We start from the raw sequence: 23,067 nt of genomic DNA on the forward strand, positions 1-23,067 counted from the left end.
GCAGTAAATAAAAAACTCTCTGCTAACTACAGAGTATCAGGCTCAGATCCTGAATATCTGAGCAAGCCTCCAACTCCAGAGAGTTTAGTTTTACAGGCAGCAACTTCATCTAACAGTAAGTCGGCATACCCTACTATTCCACAGGACAGAGATGATAAAAGATTTGATGCCATGTCAAAAAAAGTCTTTTCGGCATGTAGCATGGCGCTTCAGTCTATCAACCCCACTTGCACGCAAGCAAGATTCAGCCACACACTTTGGGAGTGTGCTTCGTCTGCGGCTGACTGTCTCACAGAAGGGGAAGAACGGCATGCATTCCTAAACATCATCAGGGATGGAAAGGATGCAATGTGCAAGTCCCTCCAAACGGTCATTGATTCTGCTGACAGCATCAGCAGGACCATGGCGGCAAGTACCACAATCCGTAGATTTGCGTGGTTGCGGAAGTCTGGTTTTGCTCCAGATGTAAAAGCAGACTTCTGAACATGCCCTTTGACGGCACTTCTCTATTTGGAAAGAAGGCTGATGACAGCCTGGAGAGATTACAAACATCCAAGGCAGCAGCGAAATCCCTTGGGGCTGCAATTCGAGAGACTCCAAATCGCCCCTCAGGAGCTTCCTGGAGGGGTAGGTCCTTTCGCTTTTACTCCGCACTCAGAAGAGGTAGAGGACAACCAGCTCAAAGGGGCCAGAAACAATTCATCCGTGGTGGACGGGTCAAAGGTACAAAAGCTGCAGCAGCAGGTGCTACTTTACCCTCGGCATCTGCGTCAGCTGCTTCTAAACCCCTCTGAGGTCTCCCCTCACAAGACACCAGTAGGGGGCAGGTTAACTCAACATCTGGCAGAATGGCAGGCTATTACGTCAGATGCTTGGGCATTGGAGACAGTTGCCCAAGGTTACTGCCTGCCCTTCCTACACACTCTTTAGAGTCATCCACTGGGGAACAACTCTTTGAAGCTTCCAGACCCGCTCCTTATGCAGGAGATTTTAGACCTGCTAGAGAAGGGTGCCATAGAACCGGTACCCGTAGCGGAGAGGAACAAGGGTTGGTATTCCCCCTATTTCCTAGTACCAAAGAAGGACAGAGGACTGAGACCCATCTTGGACTTGCGAGAATTGAACAAATTCCTCAGGAAAGACAAGTTCAAGATGGTAACCCTTTCTCAGATCCTTCAGGCCCTCCAGCTTCAGGACTGGTTGGTATCTCTAGACCTTCAGGATGCTTATTTCCATGTGCCTATCCATCTCAAACACAGGAAATACCTGAGGTTCGCAATTGGCAACTCTATCAATTTCGAGTTCTGCCATTTGGGCTGACCCCCGCCCCAAGGGTCTTTACCAAGCTATTGGCGGTTGTGGCTGCAATTCTAAGGAGTGAAGGGATCCACGTCTACCCCTACCGGGACGACTGGTTGATCAGAGCAGTATCTCCGGAACAAGCTCAGATCCAGCTAGATTATGTCTGCCACTTCCTTCACAGGCTGGGCTTCTCCCTCAACTTAAAGAAGTCACAGATGATACCATCACAGAGACTCCAGTTCATTGGAGCAGTCCTGGACACTTCGCTGGGAAAAGCCTCGCCACCAGAGGTGAGGGCTCAAAATATTCTACAGATGGTCACCAAGTTTCAAAATGCCCAACGTCTATCAGCTGTCATGATGCCTACCCCCGAGGACCCAGACCAAGTCCAGCAACCCTGGAAGCAGGCATCAAGTAATCCTAAGCAAGCCCAACAACCCCTGCAAAGGGGCTATTTGGGTCCAGTCCTGGCGCCTATGGCGCCAGGCTCATATGGAGAGTCAGTCCTGGCGCCATAGGCGCCAGGCTCATAGATTAAATCAGACCATGCTGCAAACTTACCTGATGCAGACCATGCTGCAAGAGCTCCAAGCCAAAGGAGGCTTGGAAGAGGCTACTTTACTTAGGGACTATTTTTTTACTCGGGTGGGGCTGGGGAGGAATACTTACCTGGGACTACTTTGGAGGCTATTTAAACCACGCCCGAAGAGCAGCACACGCTTCGTGTTATTCTGCATCCAGCAGCGTTTCGCTCACCGTGCCTGCAAGTCTGCATCCAGCCTTCTGCCACGCCCTCCTCGAGTTTGGAGCTCCTAGAAAAAGGGAGTAAGAAGGAGAAAAGGTTAGAACAAGAGCAATATCTTTGATCCTTACCTGAATTCCCGATCCATCGTGCCTTCGAGCTGGAAGAAAGAAGTTATTTTATGCGCATCACCTCGCCTGCTGCAGCGCCGCGCTGAACTCACTGGCCTTCGCAGCATCTTCACATTCCACCGCATCCTCCTGCATGTTCCCACCGCACTCCGGCACCTAAGGAGAAGACGAGAACAGCAAGGTGAGCCAAGGGAATACACAGAGGAATATTAGTTACCCCCCATAGACTTACCTGATTTTACCACCGGGGGTACTATTCCTCTTCACGGGTCGGCGCAGCTTCCACTGCATCTTCGCCGAACCCCGGCCCCTAAGGGGAAACAAAAGGACAGCAAGGTGAAACAAAGGGACTAACAAGGGGACCCCTCCTCACCACAATAGACTTACCTGATTTTACCGCCGTAGGTATTATTCCCCGAGACTTCATACTTTCTCTCAGCGCCTGAATAAGGGCGAAAGCAACAGGTTACATATTGACATTCTTTTTATCGAACTGTGTTGGAAAATAAAAATCCTTACCAGAATACTACCGGTTGCCACGAGGAACTCTTCATTAGGGTCAAGCTGCAACCTGCAAGGAATCGGACAAGAGTGAAAGTCAGGCATTTGAACTCTTACAAACTTTATACTTACGGCGTCTTGCCGGGAATCTCGGAGTCAATATTGTTCTGGAACTCACCAATTCCTTCGAGCCAGTGAAGCAACTTGTTATCAACGTGCCCCTGCGCTCAAAGCAGGATGGAGAGCTCATCTTTTCAAACCATCAGGTGAGACTATAAGAGGGGACATCAAAGGTGATCTGTGGGGAGAACAGCGGGGGTGGGAGGATTTATGCTCAACTCCACTGGTGGTTAATTCCCTTTCTCCATTTGCAGAAGAATATTCCTACGGGCCAAGCAAACAAAGCTAGGTGGGCCAGTCCAGTCCGTCATCTCGGCCCTACGCGTCACATTGGTGGAGACCGCAGCTGTCCAGTTCCGATCTACGCCTCTGTGGGAGCCAGGTGAGCGTAACATCAGCCTTCGACTTTTTGAAGTTGCTAGGCCTCATGGCATCCTTCATCTTCCTAGTGCCAGAGGCTTGCCTGAGAATGAGATCCCTCCAGTGGGCACTAAGAACCCAGTGGTCGCAAGAATGTCAGATCTCCTACAAGTCCCGGACAGAGTAGCTCGAGACCTTCAGTGGTGGGCCTGTCGGGAGAACATCTTGAAGGGAGAACGGTTTTGGCAACCATGGCCGGAGATAACAGTAGTCACGGATGCCTCACTCACGGGGTGGGGAGCCCATGCCAATGACTTGACCATCATCGGTCATTGGTCTCCATCAGAGTCCAGACTACACATCAACCTGTTGGAGCTGAGAGCAATCAGGCTAGCGCTGAAAGCTTTTCTGTCATCGGTACAGGGAAAGAATGTCCTGATAATGACGGACAATACAGTGGCCATGCACTACCTCAACAAAAGAGGAGGCGTAGGGTCACTGCCACTGTGCAGAGAGGCAATGCAGCTCTGGTTTTGGGCAATTCAGGAAGGAATCTCTCTATCGGCAGTTAACCTAGCCGGAGAAGAGAACTTGACGGCGGACGCTCTGAGCAGGCAGAGCACAGTCTCCCTCGAGTGGGAGCTGGCTCAGGAAGTCCTTCAAGAGATCTTCACCCTTTGGGGAACCCCTCAAGTGGATCTGTTCGCCACCAGCATCAACAGGAAGTGCAATCAGTTTTGTTCACGGGAATTTCCCCCGAGAGGAGCTCTAGGGGATGCGTTCCTAGTGGACTGGGAGTTTCCACTTCTGTACGCGTTTTCCATCAATCCCTGTCATTCCTCAAATGATCAGGAGGTTGAGAAAATTCCAGAAAGCCATGATACTAATTGCCCCTGATTGGTCCAGGAGAACGTGGTACCCGGACCTTCTAGACATGTCCATCTGTCCTCCAATTCGTCTTCCGCAAAGAGAAGGTCTTCTCTCGCAGAAGGGAGGTCAGGTTCTCCATCCAGACATCAGAACCCTCAACCTTCACGCTTGGTTTCTGAAAGGTCGAGATACAAAGATTGGGATATGCCGGATGACGTCATGGAGGTGTTGCTTTCAGCTAGAAGGCTAGCAACAAAGACTTTATACCGCTGCCGTTGGAACAGATTTTGCAGCTGGTGTAGAGAAAAGAATATTGAACCCGTTTCATGTAATACACCACTGGTGTTATCTTTCTTGCTTTACCTAGCAAATTCAGGTCTCCAAATTGGTACGATCAAGGGCGACCTCGCAGCGCTGTCTATCTTTAAGCGTACTGCTGAGGAGCCTTCATATTTCAAACTACCTGTAGTAATCCAATTTCAGAAAGTATTAACTAATGTCTATCCACCAAAACCGTTTCAGGTTCCTTTGTGGGACCTAAATTTTGTCTTAAAGTTTCTGATGGGTACTCCTTTTGAACCACTTAATTCTTGTTCACTAAGGTTTCTCACTCTTAAAACAGTCTTTCTAGTGGCCTTAACTTCGGCTAGAAGAGAGAGCGAGCTACAAGCTCTAACTTGCAAACCGCCTCATACAATCTTTCATAAAGACAATGTTGTCTTACAAGTGAAGCCCAATTTTCTCCCAAAGGTGGTCTCTGAATTCTATATTACCCAAAAAATAACCTTACCTTCGTTCTATCTTCCTCCCATCCAGGGAAAGAGGAAGAGAGATTACACAGTCTGGATCCAAGGCGTGCTTTGAGTTTTTATATTAGCAGATTTGCTAGGATAAGACAAGCAGACCAATTGTTTGTAGGATATGCAGGGCATAAATTAGGATTGCCAATCACAAAACAGACTATTTCAAGATGGATCATTTTAACCATTCTAGAATGCTACAAATTAGCAGGAAAAGAACCCCCTCAACATCTTAGGGCTCATTCAACCAGGGGTATTGCAGCCTCTTTGGCTCTCCAAAGAGGGGTCCCAATTAAAGTTATATGTGCGGCTGCCACATGGTCGTCCGCACATACTTTTACCAGATTTTACAGCCTAGATTCCTCCTCTAGCCAGGGGACAAGATTTGGGAAAGCTGTGTTGCATTCTGTACATCTTTAAAGGGAAATATTTCATCTTTACTCCCACCTCCTCTTTATACTACTGCTATGGGAGTCTATCAAAGATAAGGAATACGTCGGAGGACACAATCCCTTCGAAGAACAAGTTACTTACCAAACTGGTAACGTTCTTTCGATGGGATGTTCCTCCGACGTATTACTTATCGCCCCTCCCATCCATCCCTGCAGTAAAGCTTCCCTTGTTGCAGCTTACGCTCCTTCAAGGCCACTAACCAATTAATGCAAAGAAAATATGAACTTCAAAACGGAACTGAGCAACGGACGCTGCGCAAGTCTATTTATAATCATGATGACGCCGGCGCCGATACGGAGGCCGTCGAGGGACACCGACGCGAAGGACGTCGACGCGCAGCGCCCTCTACTGAAAATAAATTCTGAGGCCAGCAAGCTGGAATGGATAACATCAAAGATAACGAATACGTCGGAGGAACATCCCATCGAAAGAACGTTACCAGTTTGGTAAGTAACTTGTTCTTCAATTGCACTCCATGTCCTGCAAAAGCATTGCTCTCTGTGTCATTTTCATGTGTTCTAGCCACAGACTCACCTTTCAACATAATGTATTCATTAACATCTTCACACACAACACCAAAGCTATCTCCCAGGTCATGATACTGGGGGATTTCAACTTAGGCCTCCACGACCCCAAGGACACTGCTGCTTCGTCTATTGACAACATCCTCACTAATGCTGGATTCACTCAGTTCCTAAACCAACCTACCCACAACAAGGGCAGAACCCTTGACTGGCTAGCCGCCCTCAACTGTCCCATCAACATCACCTCTAACCAACAGTGCGCCTGGACAGACCACAACTTAATTACATTCAATATTGAGTCCAAACCTATCAGTCTCCCTCACAACATTGCCCCGGCTATGGCCACCCGTAACAAACGCAACATTACCTGCGATAGACTCCTCCCCCTCCTCCTTCCAGCTCTCAATGTTCGGGATCCCTCATGCTCTGACCCTACGGCCCTGGTCGACACATTCAACCGGGCCATGCTTACAGCCTTAGACACCATTGCACCCTCGAAACTGAGAAAATCTAAACCTCGAGCCCACCTAAACTCTTGGTTTACACCCCATCTCAGAGCACTACGCAAAGAAAAACGAATTGCAGAATCCCACTGGAGAAGCAATCACTCTCTAGCTAACAAATCACGCGTACTCCTGGCCACCCTTAACTACAAGGAAGCTATATTCCAGGCAAAAAAAGACACATATAACAAACGCATCGAGCAAGCCAAATCTAACACCAAAGAATTGTTTAAAATCCTAAAAGAACTTGAAACTCCTGTTACTCCACCTGACACATGTACCAAAGATAGCACCTGGTGCTCCAAAATCCAAGAAGCTCTCTTAGGTAAGATTGCCACTCTCCAAATTAAAATCAACAACAAACAATCTAGCCTTCAATCCAACCCTCTACAGATCCCTATACCTACCATAAACCTCTCTATCACAGACTCTCTGACTCCTTTTAGCTTCTCTCCACTCTCCATTCTCGAAGTGGAAAAGATTATCACTAGCCTTAAACCGTCCAATTGTCAGGGTGACCTTTGTCCTGCACCTATTATTAAGGAAGCTGCTCACGACCTAGCACCATTCATCACTACGCTCATCAACTCCTCCTTTAGCTCTGGGATTGTACCGGACAATCTTAAGGATGCATGGGTCATCCCGCTTCTGAAAAAACCTACCCTGGATCCCAGCATACCCACAAACTACAGACCAATTACCACTGTACCTTTTTTACTAAAAATCCTTGACCGCGCGGCCTACCTACAAATTCAGGAATACCTTGAATCAAATAAACTTCTGGGACTCAGGCAATCAGGCTTCCGGCCTCGCCATGGCACTGAGACCGCCCTTATTGATTTAAAAACGCAGATCGAAGATCTCAAAGACAAAGGCAAACTGGCGTTATTACTTCTCCTGGACCTCTCTGCTGCTTTTGATCTTGTCAATCACAAAATTCTCTGCCATCACCTCAAATCAGCCGCACACTTCTCAGAAAATGCCGCCACTTGGATCAGATCCTTCCTGGATAATAGATCAATGCGCGTGTTCTCCCCACTTGCGGCCGCACCACCCGCTCCGGTCTCTTGTGGTGTGCCTCAAGGGTCCTGTGTCTCGCCCACGTTATATAACGTGTTTACCAAACCCCTTTTTGATATTTTGGACCATTTGGGCGTCACGTATACCAATTACGCTGACGACACACAGATACTAATCCCCATCACAGGAGACTACACAACTGACTCCCTTGCCATCAACGCCATCTACCAGGTCATCCAAGCGTGGATGGCCCAACACGGCCTCTGCCTAAATGATGAAAAGACAGAGCTCCTCATTCTTGGTTCACCACAAAAACTCACTAAACTTGACCCTGCCTTCAAGTCTTTCACCATTGATGGGAACACCATCCCGATTGCTAAGGACACGAAAACCCTAGGGATTTACATCGACTCAACCCTACCCTTGACTAGACAATCCAACGCAGTCTCATCTGCAGCAGCGCATACTTGCAAGCTCATCACCGCCTGTCGCCCGTTCCTAACCACTGCCAACTGCGTAACCTTGGCCAGGACCCTTGTACTATCCAAGGTCGACTACTGTAATGCCCTCTATCTAGGTACTAATCTCCGCAACTTAAACAAGCTACAAATTGTCCAAAACAATGCGATCAGAGCGGCCCTTAACATTCCTAGGCGCCAGCATATATCTGACACCAGGCGCAACCTGCACTGGCTCTCTATACCACATCGCATCTCCTTGAAGTCCTTGGCTCTCACACACAAATGCCTCCACAACCAAGCCCCTCGCTACCTGGCAAACAGATTCTCTTTCCACAATTCCACCAGACCTCGCAGAGCGGCCCAAGCCAACTGCCTTGACATCCCGCGTTTTAATCTCCAAAGATCTGGTGGAACCAGCTTCCCCATCCTGGCAGCCAAACTTTGGAACTCACTCCCCAATGACCTTAGAGCAGAACCTTCCTTCCTGAAATTCAAATACCTTACCAAAGCTTGGCTATCCGCCCAAGACTGCTAACACCAGCTTACTGCCCTACTTGCACTTTGACCTACTCTGCATCCCTTATTAACTATCCTGTAAATCACTGCCTTATCGATATTCGTTTGAATGTATATTTTGTAAATTTTGTAAATCTTCCTGTAATAATCCTGTAATACTCTGTCACATTGCCTTGTCATGCTTTCATCTTGTTGTAACTAAGTTAAGCGCCTGGTGCACTATAGAAATAAATAAAATACAAAAATACAAATACAACGCTGAATAACTAAATGTTGACAAAACAAATCGATTTCATTCAAATGGACTCTGCTTCCCGCATTTGCAATGCAATTCAGATTCAATAAACATTCCTTCCCTTCTCCTTCAATGCTATCCAAGTTTCTATGTCGATAGACAAAACAATATTTTCACTTTCACACATACGCAAAGTACTGCTGTTACCAATTCTGCCAAAAATGCCATTACAAATGCTATTACTATTCAAATCAAATATTTTCACCATCTCATTTCTTCTCACAAACCCAGTATGCAAATGCTTCATATAACTGCCTCCATGCACATACGTGATTCCTGGATCTGCAGCCCCTCGCGGGTGCCGCCCGTCATCCTACCAGTCCCGAACTTCCATCAACACGGAATCTTCTTCCGACATACCATCTTCGAGAATCTTCATCTCCGGCCGCCTGTAGGAATTTGGAAACCGCCCATCAAGCACTGATCAGCTGCACCTGCAAAGGGAAAGGAAACTCAAGGTTAGCTCTTGCCTAGACTTTCATACTATAAGCAGCGAGCTTCAAGTGGAGGCCAATTACCTCTGGTTGCTTCTCCGGAGTAGACTTTGTCATCACACATTCCTGGGTCATCTTCATACCTAACGAAGAGAGAAAGGACAATATACGGTTACGGACAATAATCATGGAGGAAGATTAATACAAGCAATACAAACAATAATCATAGTTTCAAAACTTACCTTCAAAACGGAATGGTTGCTGCCGGTCTGGACCTTCACGCCAAGGACCAGTGACGCAACTAGGTCCATCTAAAGCGCCGCTGCTGGACAAAAGCAGGACGGAGAGCTCATCCTTCAATTAAAACAGGTGAGCCTGCATGGGCAAACTCTTGCTCACAACCTTCTGGCAAGAAAGGGTTGAGGGGAATCCCCACGTCCCCACGCCATTTTCACAGTCTCTCATCCTCTCCCAAGAGCAGAGCCGGTATCCAGGGTCCTCAGTAACGCAGTGGCTGGGGCAGAGAGCTGATCCACGGGAGCCAGGTCCAGGGAGGGCTCCAACCGCGCCCCAACACCCCAGCGGAAACCAGGTGAGCATAACAAATGCAATGCAATAACTATAAGCCTTACAGGCTTCTAATGCAAGCAGTCTAATTGCAGCTCCAATACACACCATTCCTCTCCAATCCACACCACACTTCACACTCTCTCTCTAAAACAATCCCTGTCTGATTACCCCTTCTATCATGTCAGCCAAAGCTCTGTGTGAGTGTCTGTCCTAATTCCCCATGCATGTGTCTTATTCAGATCGATACTCCCCTCTGTCCCTCCTCTCCAGCTACCTCTGCAACCAACCAGTCAGTCGGGGCCTCTCTCTGCCATATCGATCTCACCAGCTCGCATCAGAATGCTTCCCCAATGCTTCCTCTCTCAGAGTCATCCAAATGTCTTTCCTATGCCACTGCCAAACATCTCTCTTGCATCTCAGAGAGCGGCTCCATCCAAAACTCCATCTAGAACTAGATCTCCAACTAGAACTCCATTTCCAACTCCATCTCCCAAAGCCTCACCTCTCATTATACTATCCAATGACGTACATACATATCCATGGTTACATGTCTCTCTAAGCTTAAATGCCTCTCTGTCTGTCAGCATTTCTAAATCTGAGCAGTGCCTAAAAGTCTGTGATTCGTGCCTTGTTCTGCTCAATCACTGCATGTTCTTGTCATTGTGACATTTCTACATCATATCTATAACATGGTCTTCTTCTGTCTGCGTTCACCATCCTACCATCTCCTCATATTTCTCCATTCACTCCATTGAAATCCCTCTCTTCTTGCATGTCTCTGTGAGTCAAAGCACTCCCTGCATGGCCCCCACCTTGTCTGTCTGCGAACACCAGCCCAGGGCTGATAAAGCCTCCTTCTCCATGTCTCTACCAAGGCAAAAGTCACGTCTAATCTCTGTCTGCTAAGAAACTGTTTACGCATTCCAATCTTTCACTGTAACTCATAACATCTTTCGCAGTCTTTGGCGCTTCTCTTCTGTCTCAATGGAATGGCTTCAAAATGCCATAGGCCTCATGCTTTCTATAGCGTTTACTCTCTCTCTCGCAAACTTAAGCACCATACATAATGCAGACTCAATGCATACTCATGCGTGTCTCTCTAATGCATACATAATACATAACAACATATCTCTACATGTGTCTACATGTCTCTACAAATATAACGTGTGTCTCTACATGGCACTTCAAATATAACAAGCCTCATTGCATAGCAAATGCAAATGGCTACATATATGTGGATAAGCTAATGTCACTACTTCATGTCACTACTAATCAGAATGTTGGATAACTAAATACCTAAATGAGTAATAATTCTCTAATAATGGGTAATGATTCTCTAATGATAACAAACCAAGGCTTCTCCATACAATCTGGTTTCACAACAGTGTCTCTTGGCTCAGCAACTTCTTTCTTCTTGGTCGGTGAGCTGCCTGGCTCCTCCACGGCGGTCCGAGCTCTCCGGTTCTCTGCTTCTCGTAGAGGGGTGTGGACCTCTCTCATCAGTCACCACAGCAGCTGTAATTGATTCTCTGTTTGGGTTGCTTACATTGTCTGGGCACAGGTGTTTGCCAGGAAACACTAGAGTGCTTGCTGAGCTTGCACATTGCTCCATCTCTCTTCTTCGTCCCAGTATTCCGAGGATTCTGGGAACCGAAGTCCATTGTTGAAAATTGACTTATGGAATTTGAATAAACATTTTTAAAAGGTTTTGATGGCAAGTCATTTCTGATTGATTGACAAGTGGAATTGAAAAAGGTGATCTCATCAGATTGGCAAGGTCCACCAAATGTGGAGGTCTTGTTCATAGATTGGCGAAAGGGGTTTCCCTGTTCTTCATAAGAAAAGGAGTAGATGCATGACAATAGGCCATGAGGTTATTTTCAAGGGAAAATTATGGATGTCCTGTCTCCCCCGATGGAGCCATGTCATCTCCCCGGAGGCAGTCTCCTCCCATGTCATCCTCCCTCACATGACCGCCTTCACGGACAGGATCAGGTAGCAGCTGCTGTGCACTTGCTGCATGGGAGGAGGTTACCATCGGGAAATCAGTGATGACTCCACTGGATTCATCACACCACCAATTAACCAAAACAGAGCTGGTTCTTTAAATCAATGACTGTACCCTTTACCTTTCAAGCTCCAAAGACTGGTAAACAGTACCTTAGGACTGTTTAATGTGTCCTTACTGAACGTATTGAGATGCAATCACCTAACAAAGTCTTCATCACTTACTTTTTTTTTTGTATAGCGCGCGCAAACCCGTAGGCATCAGGGCGCTTTTAACAGTTACATGTGACCCGTAGAGGATGAAGATATAAATGCAGATGCATTGTTTCATTACATTAATTTTTCAGGTACAGTTGCAAGTATACAGCATTGGTGGTCAATCGGAGTAGGAATAATTTGTGCTAGGCGAATAGCCATGTCTTCAGTGCCTTGCGGAAGACCCAGTAGGATTCGTCCGCTCTCAAGGCGGGTGGGAGGGAGTTTCAGTATTTGGCAGCAAGGATACTGGGAAGCTGGATTCTCCATGTTTAGTGCATTTGAACTTAGGTTGAAACAACCTGTGGGAGTAGGGGATACTAGTGAGCTTACCGGATAGAACTTTGGCTATGTTCTGAACTAAGTAGAGTGGGGCTACATTGGCGATACACTTGTGGGTGATGAATATGATTCTTTCATTAATTAGTAGCCAGTGAGCAGCTCTGCAGGCAGCTGAGATGTGTTCGGATCTTGGGATATTGAGGGTAGCGCGTAGGGCATTGTTCTGGATAGTTTTTATGTTGCGTGTGGATGTGCAGGCGAAGAGCATGTTGCAATAGTCTAGCCTTGCGCCGACCACCACCCGGGCAATTGTTAGGCAGTTATCACTGGATAGGAAGGGCCTGGTGGCATTACGCAGTTTCATTGATTTGGCTGCTGCGGAGGAGATGGCATTTACTTTCCGAGTTAGGGGGAGTCTTGCATCGAGTTGGACTCCTAGAGTTTTTACAGAGTGTGAGACACGGACCCAGGATCCGTCGATGTTGAAGGTGGCATATTGAGGGTCCAGGCTTTTTAGGGCAGCTGTTGGCCCAACAATGAGAAGCTCGGTTTTCTCATCATTGAGACAGAGGCCATGAGTCGCCATCCATGCTTGAACAGTGGCGTAGATTGTGCTGAGAGTGGAGGAGTCTTCAAGGTATGATCCAGTGAGTGGGAGGAGAATATGCGTATCGTCGGCATAGCTAATGTAAGCTATGCCGACTGAGTCCAGGTGGTCGAAGAGGGGCTTAGTGAAAATGTTATAGAGCGTGAGCGAGAAACAGGAACTGTGAGGGATTCCGCAGCTGATATGGGAGGGTGTGGCGCAAGCATTTTCAGACTTTCATCACTCTCCGTTGGAGGAAGGATGCTATCCAGGCGGCAGCTTTTGGGGAGAATGCAGAGGAATAGGTAATATGGTGACATAGGATGTTGTGATCGACTAGGTTGAAGGCTGCAGACAAGTCAAGAAGAAGCATGGCCATTTTGCCTTCTCTTGTGGCTTCTAACTGGATTTTTAAGTCGAGGAGAGCAGACTCAGTACCATGGGCGGGGCAGAAACCCGATTGGTGGGTGCCTAGAATTTTGTTTGTTTCTAGATGAGATTGAATTTATAAGTAGGCAGCACTGTCGTGGATTTTAAAGAGGAAGGGGACCGTGGTAATAGGCTGATAGTTGTTGGCAGTGGTGGGATCAAGCATAGGTTTCTTTAGTAAAGGAAGGACCCAGGCTTGTTTGAGGTACGTGTGTACTATACCTGTGTTAAAGGAGGCGTTGATGAAGGGTGTGATAAAGGAGGCTAAAAGCACAGTCTTTGATTAATGGCTCTGAGCAAATATCCCCTTTGCAACTAGAGGGCTTTAGACTTTGTTGGATTCTGACAGTTAGCTGGGTAGTAACTTTGTTGAAGTTGAGCAGAGGAGTATCGGGAATGTGGACTGTAGGCGTGCATAGGGTTTGTTGCCTGATGCAGGTTTTTTTGCCTGGAATTTTTCTTTTACAAACTCAATTTTCATCGGAAGGGCGTTCTGTATGGTATTACACAGCAGAGTCCTTGTGGATCGGGGAGGCTTGAGGGGCTGGAGTTTCCAATTCTTTAAGGATGGAGAATAAATCCTTTTTATGTCGGAGCTGGCATTGGTGCTTCTTGTGTTGAGGGAGGAGGCTTTCATGGTGGCTTTTTAAATTGTATTCGCAATGATGGTGAAAACACTTTTGGAAAGTTCACTTTTCAAACAAAGTTTCACTTTTTCCAGTTAGACTATGCTTGTCTTTTTTCAGCCCTGAGAGAGGCGAGCTCTCGGGTGTACCAGGCGTTAATGTGGATTGTTGGTTTAGCTATTTTGGCAGCAAGGGGTGTAATGTTGTTGATGGCGTTGGGGAGGGTGGTGGAGTAATGTTGTGCTAGGGACACTGGGTCTGTGATCTCTAGGCAGTCAGGATTGAGGATATTGAGGTAAGGGGTAAGGTTTTCCTTGGTACATTTTTGTAAGCTGCAGGCAAAGGTGGACGGGGTGGGACTGGTGGGGGGGTCTGGCGGGTTGTCTTGCTTGGAATGAGAAGGTGATGACGTAATGGTAGGCGTGGGCATGGTGAGTTTGTTTTGACGCCGATGCAACAATTTGTGTCAGCCAGCCAGTCCAATGTACGTCCTCGTTGTGAGTGGGATTGTGGACTCATTGGTTGAAGCCGAGGGAGGAAAGGGCTGTGGCTAGTGAGGAAGCTGGTAGGTCTGTGAGGTTGTTGAAGCCTAAATTCAGGTCCCCTAGGAGAAGCGCTTGAGATGAAGGCTTGAGATTGCAGCTTAGGAGGTGTAAGTCTTCAGAGGAGTAAGTCTTCCTCAAAGGTGAGGGTGGGGCCTGGTGGTCGATAGACGAGGTGAATGGAGATCGTATAAGTGGCTGAGGTGGTCCATTTAAGGGCAAGAATGTCACAGTTATTGGCAAGTGTCAAGGGTACTTATCTGATGATATGGTAGTCCTTTACAATAAAGGCCACACCACTACCTCTTGAATTAGGTCTGTAACGTATGTAGATGGTGTAACCTGTGCGGAATGCAAGTGATAACAAGGGCTCTGAAGCTACATATAGCCAGGTTTCAGTGATGGCAAGTGCATCTAGATTGTTTGTGATTAAGAGGTCATGGATATCTAAGGTGTGCGCGGTCAGAGAGCAGGTGTTGGTGAGGGCTAGATTGAGGTCTTGGCCGGGGTGGTGTGTGAATTCAGTGCAGGTGTGATGGTGTTACTGGGACAGGCGCGGCTCAGGTTGTTCTACCAACCTTGGGTTGTTCTACCAAATTCAGAAGAAAGTCTGAGTCAATACTGGTAAAATAATAGCCCAGTCAATTGCATTCAGCCACGTGTATTAAAAACAAAGAAAGAAAACCTTGATCCCAATACATATATTTTGATTGCCACTCTCCTCTTTTCTCACTGAAATCCTTTAGTGTACCCGTCTACTGCCAGTTGCAATGTGTCTGTCAGCAGACTTCAAGATCTGGGGAATAGGATGAGGGCGGTCCTTGGTGCTTTCGGACCGAAAGGCGCCATGATGGTGTTCCGGTAAATAGTCAATCTGGTAGCGTCAGCTCCCTTCGTCTTCCACAGATAAGCACCCCTGTTGGACTTCTCTCCCATGCGTCTCTATTTCTAACTGACAGATTCCTGGCCAGCCACAGATAGTACAACCTACAAAGGCAGTCTCTAGCTTCCCCTCATCCGCCCAGCACCAACATAGCAGCACTCGAGTAACAAACAGGAAAATGCTAGGTGAGTTCAAAGATTTGTTAAACTGAAGGGCTTTGAATTGCTCTTGGGAAGTTTTAGTGCACTAGAACATATAGGGTAGTGCCTCGAGAGAAGAGGCAATCTCTGGCAAACCAGAGTCCTGTCTTCTTAAGCACTGCAGTTTTCGATAGGAGGTGTAGCTACCCATTTCGCTTTAAAATGTATCCCTTGTGTCAATGGATATTGGGAGCAGTTCTAAACAGCACCAAAATGTTTGTATTTAACATGTGTTTGGATTTGTTGTAGTAATACGACTCTCTAGATTTTTTCAGTGATGGTAAAACAAAGGATTATATATTAGTTTGCTTGCAAGACAAACAGAGAGCATATCACATATTCACTTGTTCTCTCCTGATGAACCCAAGCCAACTTCCAGACCCGTATCTTTTATAGCATAATGGCCACCTGACCATTGAAAGTACGAGAAGTTATAGATTAGACCTTCTTGCATGATAATTCAACATGGCCGCCTTGTAGGACTTCCTGTCTCACCTCCTCAGGTGAAGGGCATAGGGCCACTGCACCCGTGAGCACTTGCAGTCTTAACGAGCAATCTATTGTTCAGACCAGTTTGTGCCGGTACAATCTACTGGCCATAGTCCAAAAGTCTGAAGTTCTGGCGCACATGCGCAGTCCAGTTCCTATAGCAGAGTACTTCCCAATTGCAAACTGGAAAAAAGTGTTTTGGACTAATTAAAGAGACGACAAATATAAAATGTTAGGGTCTGGGTTACGGACTAATACAAAAGCGAACAAATAGTCCATAGGAAATGAATGTTATGTGGATATATACCGAGCACGCTACCACCCATGGGCAGTCTCCTGGCGCTCTCGTGGCTCTGCAAGAGAGAGGGCCTGGGTCGGCTAGTGAGGATAGGATAAGAGGATAGGTTCAGAACCAGGAGAAACGGGTGCCTGTGAGCGTTGTTTTGCATGTGGGAGTTGGTACGGGAGGCCTGTGTCTTGCTACCAAATACTCAGAACATTGCCAAAGTTCAATCCGGGTTTGGTTAAGACTCAGTGCCTTGGGTGTGTGCTAGTGTTTGTGATGTTGGGGTGGGTTGTGGTTGTGCGCACTGGTTAGAGCTAGAGTGTGTCCATAAGGGATCCAGAGAGGTGGTTGGCTGTTGCTGTATGACTATCTGGTTTCTTGGTATGCACCAATGTTGTTGATCATTCAGTAATCATGTAATTGGAATCCTCCAGCTCTGCTCAAGCTACCATGTTGTTCACTTCTTTCTTTCTTTATTAGTCTAGCCTGGAGACTGCACACTACCACATATGTCAATCCAAAACACTGATATGTACTTACCAGTGTAGAGCAAAATTCAAGGGGAACATTTGTGTTCAAAATGTGTAGTTTATTTTACTCTTCCTCCCCAACCCAGGTCATACACTACATTCTCCTAAGAAATGACATTCTCCATATAGCGTAGACCACGTTTCTAATATAGCTAGGCACTTAGACATAACAGTGCTTTTTTGTAAATTCTTACTTAGTTGGTACCTGGCCTCTTCATTCCTTCCTTCGGATATCCTCCCCTTTTCTACGGCAAACTCCTTGTATCATTTAATCAAGATTAAATGAATGTATCTTGTTGAATAGTTCACTGTTCCCTCGTCTTCGCATTTAAAACACCAGAGACCCTGGGCCCATCCTTCCTTCCTGACATATGGTGATTTCCATGTCCTCAATATAAATGTATTGGCTGTCATGGCTGCCCTGAATATAGGCAGCATATTTGCGTGTAGGTCAGCCCATCAAGGAGAGTTTCATACCCCACAATTAGAGTTGTAAAGTGAAGCCATAACATTTTGATTTTTTTTAACCTTTATTATTATTCTTCATATGCCTTTAACAAATACAGTGCTTTACCTATAAAGCAACCCATAGTTTCTGCATTTGGTTATATTTACTGTGTTTCGTCAGTAGGGAGACCTCTATCCCACCTTCTGAAGAAAGAGAAATGTATTGTTTTAATAAATAATACACATTAACCAATTTTTTTATTTCCTAATTTTTCAATTACATTTTGGAAAAAATTCTGTTTTAGACTTCATACAGGCAGCCCGCAAAGTGTTCAACCTGCAACTGGATGAAGGCGGAATTGACTCCGGGTCCATGATGTTTGGAGCCCATGAAATGAATAATTTACTAGAGTCGCAGTCATCTCCGGTAATGTTTATTCTACACTTGGCAGCATGTCCTACTAAAAGTGTAATTATGTCTTATTTTGAAATTATTCACAGTATGTTGGCACCATTTTATTTCGAGCAACGTTAGATTTGTTGTATTAGCATTTTCAGAGCTTTATTACTTAGAAAAATGACTCAACATCCTTATTGTTGTCTAACACCCCACCCCCTACCTTATTGAAAGTTGCTTCTACATGGATACTGTGGATCCATTTTAAAGGCCAAGGCTGCACTGCTATTAAGCATACCAATAGTAACATTTTGCAAACAAAGAACATTGTACTACATTAATTTAATAAAAAAAACATGCAAGAATGCATTAATTAGCTGTCTTTAATGCTATTTGGCTGAATAGTTCAATGGGGCAAACGCAGCTTTGGTCCGATAATAGATCAATATTTTGTATTTGTCCTCAGAAAGCTCTAGCTGATAGGAAGTTGGAATATGGCCATATACTGATTGCTTTTCATGCCTTTTGATCATGTGTTATCCACGCAATTACTTGGAACTACAGGGACCTGATGATGCAGTGTTACATCCACCTGGGACATGGTGGAACTCCTAAGAGGTGCTGAGCGCAGTGATTTGTTTTGATTTCTGGACACTCCCACCTGCTAGCTGACCCCACCTCACCCCTAATTACTGCTCCTGTCTCTAGATTGTATGTGCTTACTTACCTGTATTCCTATCATCCCATTGTTGTACAGCACACTGTTGCTTCACAAAACCAGGTTGGGGGTCAATAAATACCCACAATAAAATACCTGCTTGCCAGTATTCATGTCAAAGTTCAAGTCGTAATTTTGAGAGTTTCTGTTGACAAGTCAAGGTTGCGTCAAGGAGGAAGTTTGGCATACCTCCGTGTAGGGACCACTGTATTAGAGCCTTGCTCTGTGAGAGAATAGAAAAGGGCTGTAGAGAAAAGTAAAGGGGAGAAAGCTAAACGCACAAAAAATATTTGAATTGGCAAGAAAGGGAATGAGGGGGTAGGGATGGAGTTTGCAATAGTTTGCATACCTATACAGTTATTTTAGAATGATCAACACATAGTACTGATCAAAAAGGTGCAATATCATATTTCTCCTGCAAAAGTGCATATACCTGTGGATGGTTTCGAGTACCTAAGGGAAGTACTGAAACGAGTCATCGGGCTGTAAGGCTGAATAACCCTGAGGTGACAAGGTTACCAAACATAAACTGGTGTAGACAAAAAATAAATAAATCTTATGTTTTTTTGTTGGAAGTTGATTCAGTTATAAATGTCACATATGTATATTTGTTCATGCACAAAAGTGCAAGGGGTCATGGTGTGGGAAACAATGAAAAAGTGAAAAAAATGATGAATGAATTAAAATAATTCTTTAAAAAAACTATGATTGATTAAAGAAATATTTTATAAGCAAGAGGAAGTGTTTGGCATGAAGTAAGGCCTATCCAAATAGAGATCATTATGTGCCTAAAAGTAAATTGCATGAATGTGTCAGTAGACATTAAAACGGGAACCAGGGACACGTTTGACAAACTTCTGCTAGAAGCAAATTTAGGTTGTGCATTATGTGCGCAAGCATTCGCTTGATGCCCAGAGTATTGTCTGTTAGTTGTCGTCGTAATCTGACAGACTCCAGGCACATACATCTGGGATTGCCCAGCCAATTGTCCGAGGTGGGAAAGATCAGAGTGGAGTGTGTAAGTTGCAAATGAGTGGACAACCATGTCAAGAGAAATTGGGAGCATGAGCTGCCATCAGAGTTCTATACTTGCAGGACTACCTACTAAGAGGCTGGTTCAATGGGAGGGAATAGTGTAATATTCTGATATTATGTTGTAATATATTGTCTGAGAGTGCAGTTGCTGCCGAGCTGAGGGATCCTGTATATGTGGCCATGTGTGTTACAGGACTGTCGCCACATAAGATCAGAATATGCTTGTTGCTTGTATAGCCAACACAGAGCATTGAGAGTGAGGAGATGGGAGGGAATCTTTGAGGCTGAAGACCAACAATATATGCACCAGGGCATCCAAATGTCTGCACTGGAAGGCCTCTAAAGCCTGTATGGCCACACACTTCTATGGTAGGATTAAGTGGGTGACCCAGATGATACATCCAAGTTAGGGTGTTCTTCAGTATGTAGGGTCCCTGGTAAGAAAACAGCCCAGCGGTTGCTGCCTGAGCAGTATTTGGGCCCTGCCAACTACCCTATAACGATGAATTTTGTGGAGAATGGGCTCCCCTTAGCCGATTGTTCTGCTACTCGACATAGATATGCAACCCCTTTCCTGAACTGCAGTTGACTAGTTAGGTTAATAGGTGGTGGTAGGTTGAATCCAGGTAATTTGGGAAAAACTGCTAGCTTATTGCACAATATGTTCTTTGTACAGCACTATACTCGATTAACACATCTGCAGGAGGGGGATGGAGGAAGAGGGAACAACACATACGGAAATCTTTGGGGTGCCAAACTCTATGTGTAAAACTCACTTTGCTAAAATTAGCCTAAAGTAGGCTGGAAAGGATTGATCAGGACGACAAACATTCGGCACAAAGTGCTAGGAGCAAGAGCTCATTTGGGGGGTATCAGGTAATAAAATCGCAGCAAAAATGTTGCCGGTAAATAAAATCGTGGCAAAAGTGCAGTGGTTTGACCCGGTAATGGTGTACCCCATTATACCATTTAAGGGGAGAAAAGTTGCGGGGGTGTCCCCCGCTTCCCTTAAATGGTATAATGGGTCCAGAGGTTGCGGGGGTGTCCCCCTTATCCTTTACATGATTTTGGCGGCAAAACCACAGCCTTTTTGCCGCAATATTTTGTATTCACAGCCCTTTCTGCTGCGATTTTAAGACATGGAACCATTTGGGGGTGCCTGGAGTGGCAAAAAGACTGAGATGGAAACAGGAGACTGGAGTAGAACCTCTAGATCCTAGGTTGAGCATGAGGCAGGAGGCTGGGAGAGACACCCATAGGCTGAGTACAAAGGAGGATGCACAGGAAGCAGAGGACGCTGCAGAAAGAAAGAGTCCTTGTCTGTAGGGAATTTATACGGGGCAGTCATATCGAGAATAAGAGCGACACAGATGGAACCCTGGGAGAGAGGACATAGTCTGGGGAATAGTGAGGACTCTTTCAAGACTACAGGGCAGCCTCCTTTCCTCCAGTGCCCCTGCTCCCTGCTGGAAGGTCAATTCTTCGAAGCGGGATGACCCTTCCTGTGTTCTCTAGTCACATCTCTAGGTCACTCTGCTCGTCTCCACCTCTTCTGCTTTCTACTCCTATCTACAGCTTTCCAGACTCTTCTTGTAGCTTTTCTCCTCCACTTTCTACTCCCTGTGACAAAGTTCCTGCCTGGTTCTGGGAATTACCAAGGCAGTGACTCGATGACCCAGTTGCCAACCCGTGCCATTGGATGTTGGACCCGGAGGAAGCAGAGGAAGTATGCCCTGGCCACTTGGCCCTGGTCTTCTGCCCGTCGTAGGAAACTGTTATATTGCATCAGCACAGGCCAGGTTGAGAGGTCCAGTCCCTCCCTCCCCTCACTGGCCTGTGACTTTAGGGTGGCCCTCTAGGCTGGGAATCTTTCTAAACCCCTGTAATACCCATCTCCGTTGAGGAGAGCCTAAAGCTTGCGCCAGACCCAAATTTGACATGCTGAAAAGAATAACTTTCCCTTCCAACGTATTTAAAGTAGCATGAGTGCTATTGTTTCCGGTTCACCCGGCACCTAAAAGCAGTTTTGTATAGAACCTATGGTGAGCAACAGGGTTCTGCATATACATTGTTTCCAGCCTGTGACTTCCTGAATGCAAAGGCATTGAAGCAGAAGGCATCATTACAACATCCGTATTCCCCAGCAACAAAATCGTCTCCTTGGGAAACAAAGTATCAGACTCCTCACTCCTACAGCACTACCAAGTGGTCAAAATGTATAAAGCATACTCGGAATGTTTTCTGTCAGTTACTCTCACAATGAAAAACTCACATCTCCGTCCAGACAGCTTTGGCGAGGTTCACAGGAACTATTCTAAAATACAAGATTGCGGCTAAGTCAAGTATATGTTTGGCTCCAGGCACCTGAGCCCAAAGACAGGGTCGGACTGGGACAAGAAATAGGCCCAGTCACCCAAAAAAAAGTGGCCCGCCCCTCGCCTCAAAAAAGTGGCTGACCTCTCGCGTCATGACCCTTGACCTCTGATGACATCACCGGGATTGATGTCATTTGACCCCACCCCAAAGTGACATCCCAGGAAGTGATGAAACACAACCTTTCACCCCTTGACAAAACAGGAAGTGGCATCAAATAGCATTGTTCCTAAGTATACTAAATTACTGTGATTCCAAGCAGACGTCCAAGGCCAAATGATATGTTATTGTATAGCACTTATGCTTAAGCTCTTTTTTATAGAACAAATATTCATACAATATCACACAACCTATGTTGGTACTCATTTATCGACCTAATGTTGATAAAGACTGGATGAAAGACTGTTTGGAAGAAGAAAAAAAAAATTGAAAAAAAAAAGATCTTTTTTTCTATTTATTTTCTTCAAAACAGGCCCAGGCATGGCCAGAAACCGACCCTGCCCAAAGTAGTCCAAGGGGTACTCTGGGAATTTAAGTAATTCCTGGGCTTACACATTCACTATTAAACGTTGCAGACCCTCCGAGCAAGGCCCACCAAGAGAGTGGAGGGAACACAAAATGGGCCCAACTCCACTTTTTGAGTCTGGGTTGCAAGAGACACAACTTTGGAGAGGTCTGGTGACTGGATAGCGATGTAAGAAGCAGTGGCTGGGGAGTGTGACAAATCTGGGGAATTTGTCCCTTCTTCCCTAGGGAGAGCCACCCCCTTTGAAGCTAGCAGTGCAATCCCGCTCAGAAAAACCCTCATAGGGATTTGGGAAAGGGGGACCTCACTGGGAGTGACTCCCCTTTAGGGGACACAGACTTGCACTCCCATGGGAAGCTCCCTATAGACAAGGTTATGCTGATAATACACTGATATGTTTGTCTCAAGGTAACATTAACAATAATCTCATGTTTGGCCCAAGGTAATACTGACAATACAACTAAGTGTTTGGCTGATGGTAATACACAACTTTCCACATGCTTGACAATCTGCGCTGAACAATGCGCCCTTTCTGAATACCGGAGTAAGAATAAAGGGCCATCAACCATTGAATGAGGACACGAAACCCAATGCTGAGGGGAGCCTCAGACATGAGAACACCAGCAAGGGGAGGAACTGCATAGACCAGCGGAGCCAGCTGGAGCACGAAAGAGGAGCACGCCAGAGATAGACACTGTATGCAAAACAAGGAAGCATGCAAGGCCGGAGAGACAGAGGCTGCCATGAGTAAACCAGACCTGGAGGCGCGACCAGGTACAGGACGTGGTGGGCCCCTAGCCCACAAACAGATGCTGAGTTCAAGGATGAAGGACTGGGTGCTCCGCTCTCAGACC

At 46.1% G+C, this 23,067-nt stretch overlaps 1 protein-coding gene across 1 annotated transcript in view; it reads left to right on the forward strand.

Annotated features, from left to right (window-relative positions):
• Nucleotides 1–23,067, forward strand: part of STXBP4 (syntaxin binding protein 4) — a 775,907-nt gene that overhangs the window by 324,237 nt on the left and 428,603 nt on the right. The window contains exon 9 of the mRNA XM_069654926.1: nucleotides 17,470–17,591. Coding sequence (XP_069511027.1) covers nucleotides 17,470–17,591 — 122 coding nt within the window. The remainder of the gene's footprint in view (nucleotides 1–17,469; nucleotides 17,592–23,067) is intronic.

The sequence above is a fragment of the Ambystoma mexicanum genome, chromosome 3q, assembly GCF_040938575.1.
Source record: "Ambystoma mexicanum isolate Mex_15411 chromosome 3q, UKY_AmexF1_1, whole genome shotgun sequence".
Taxonomy (NCBI): Eukaryota; Metazoa; Chordata; class Amphibia; order Caudata; family Ambystomatidae; genus Ambystoma; species Ambystoma mexicanum.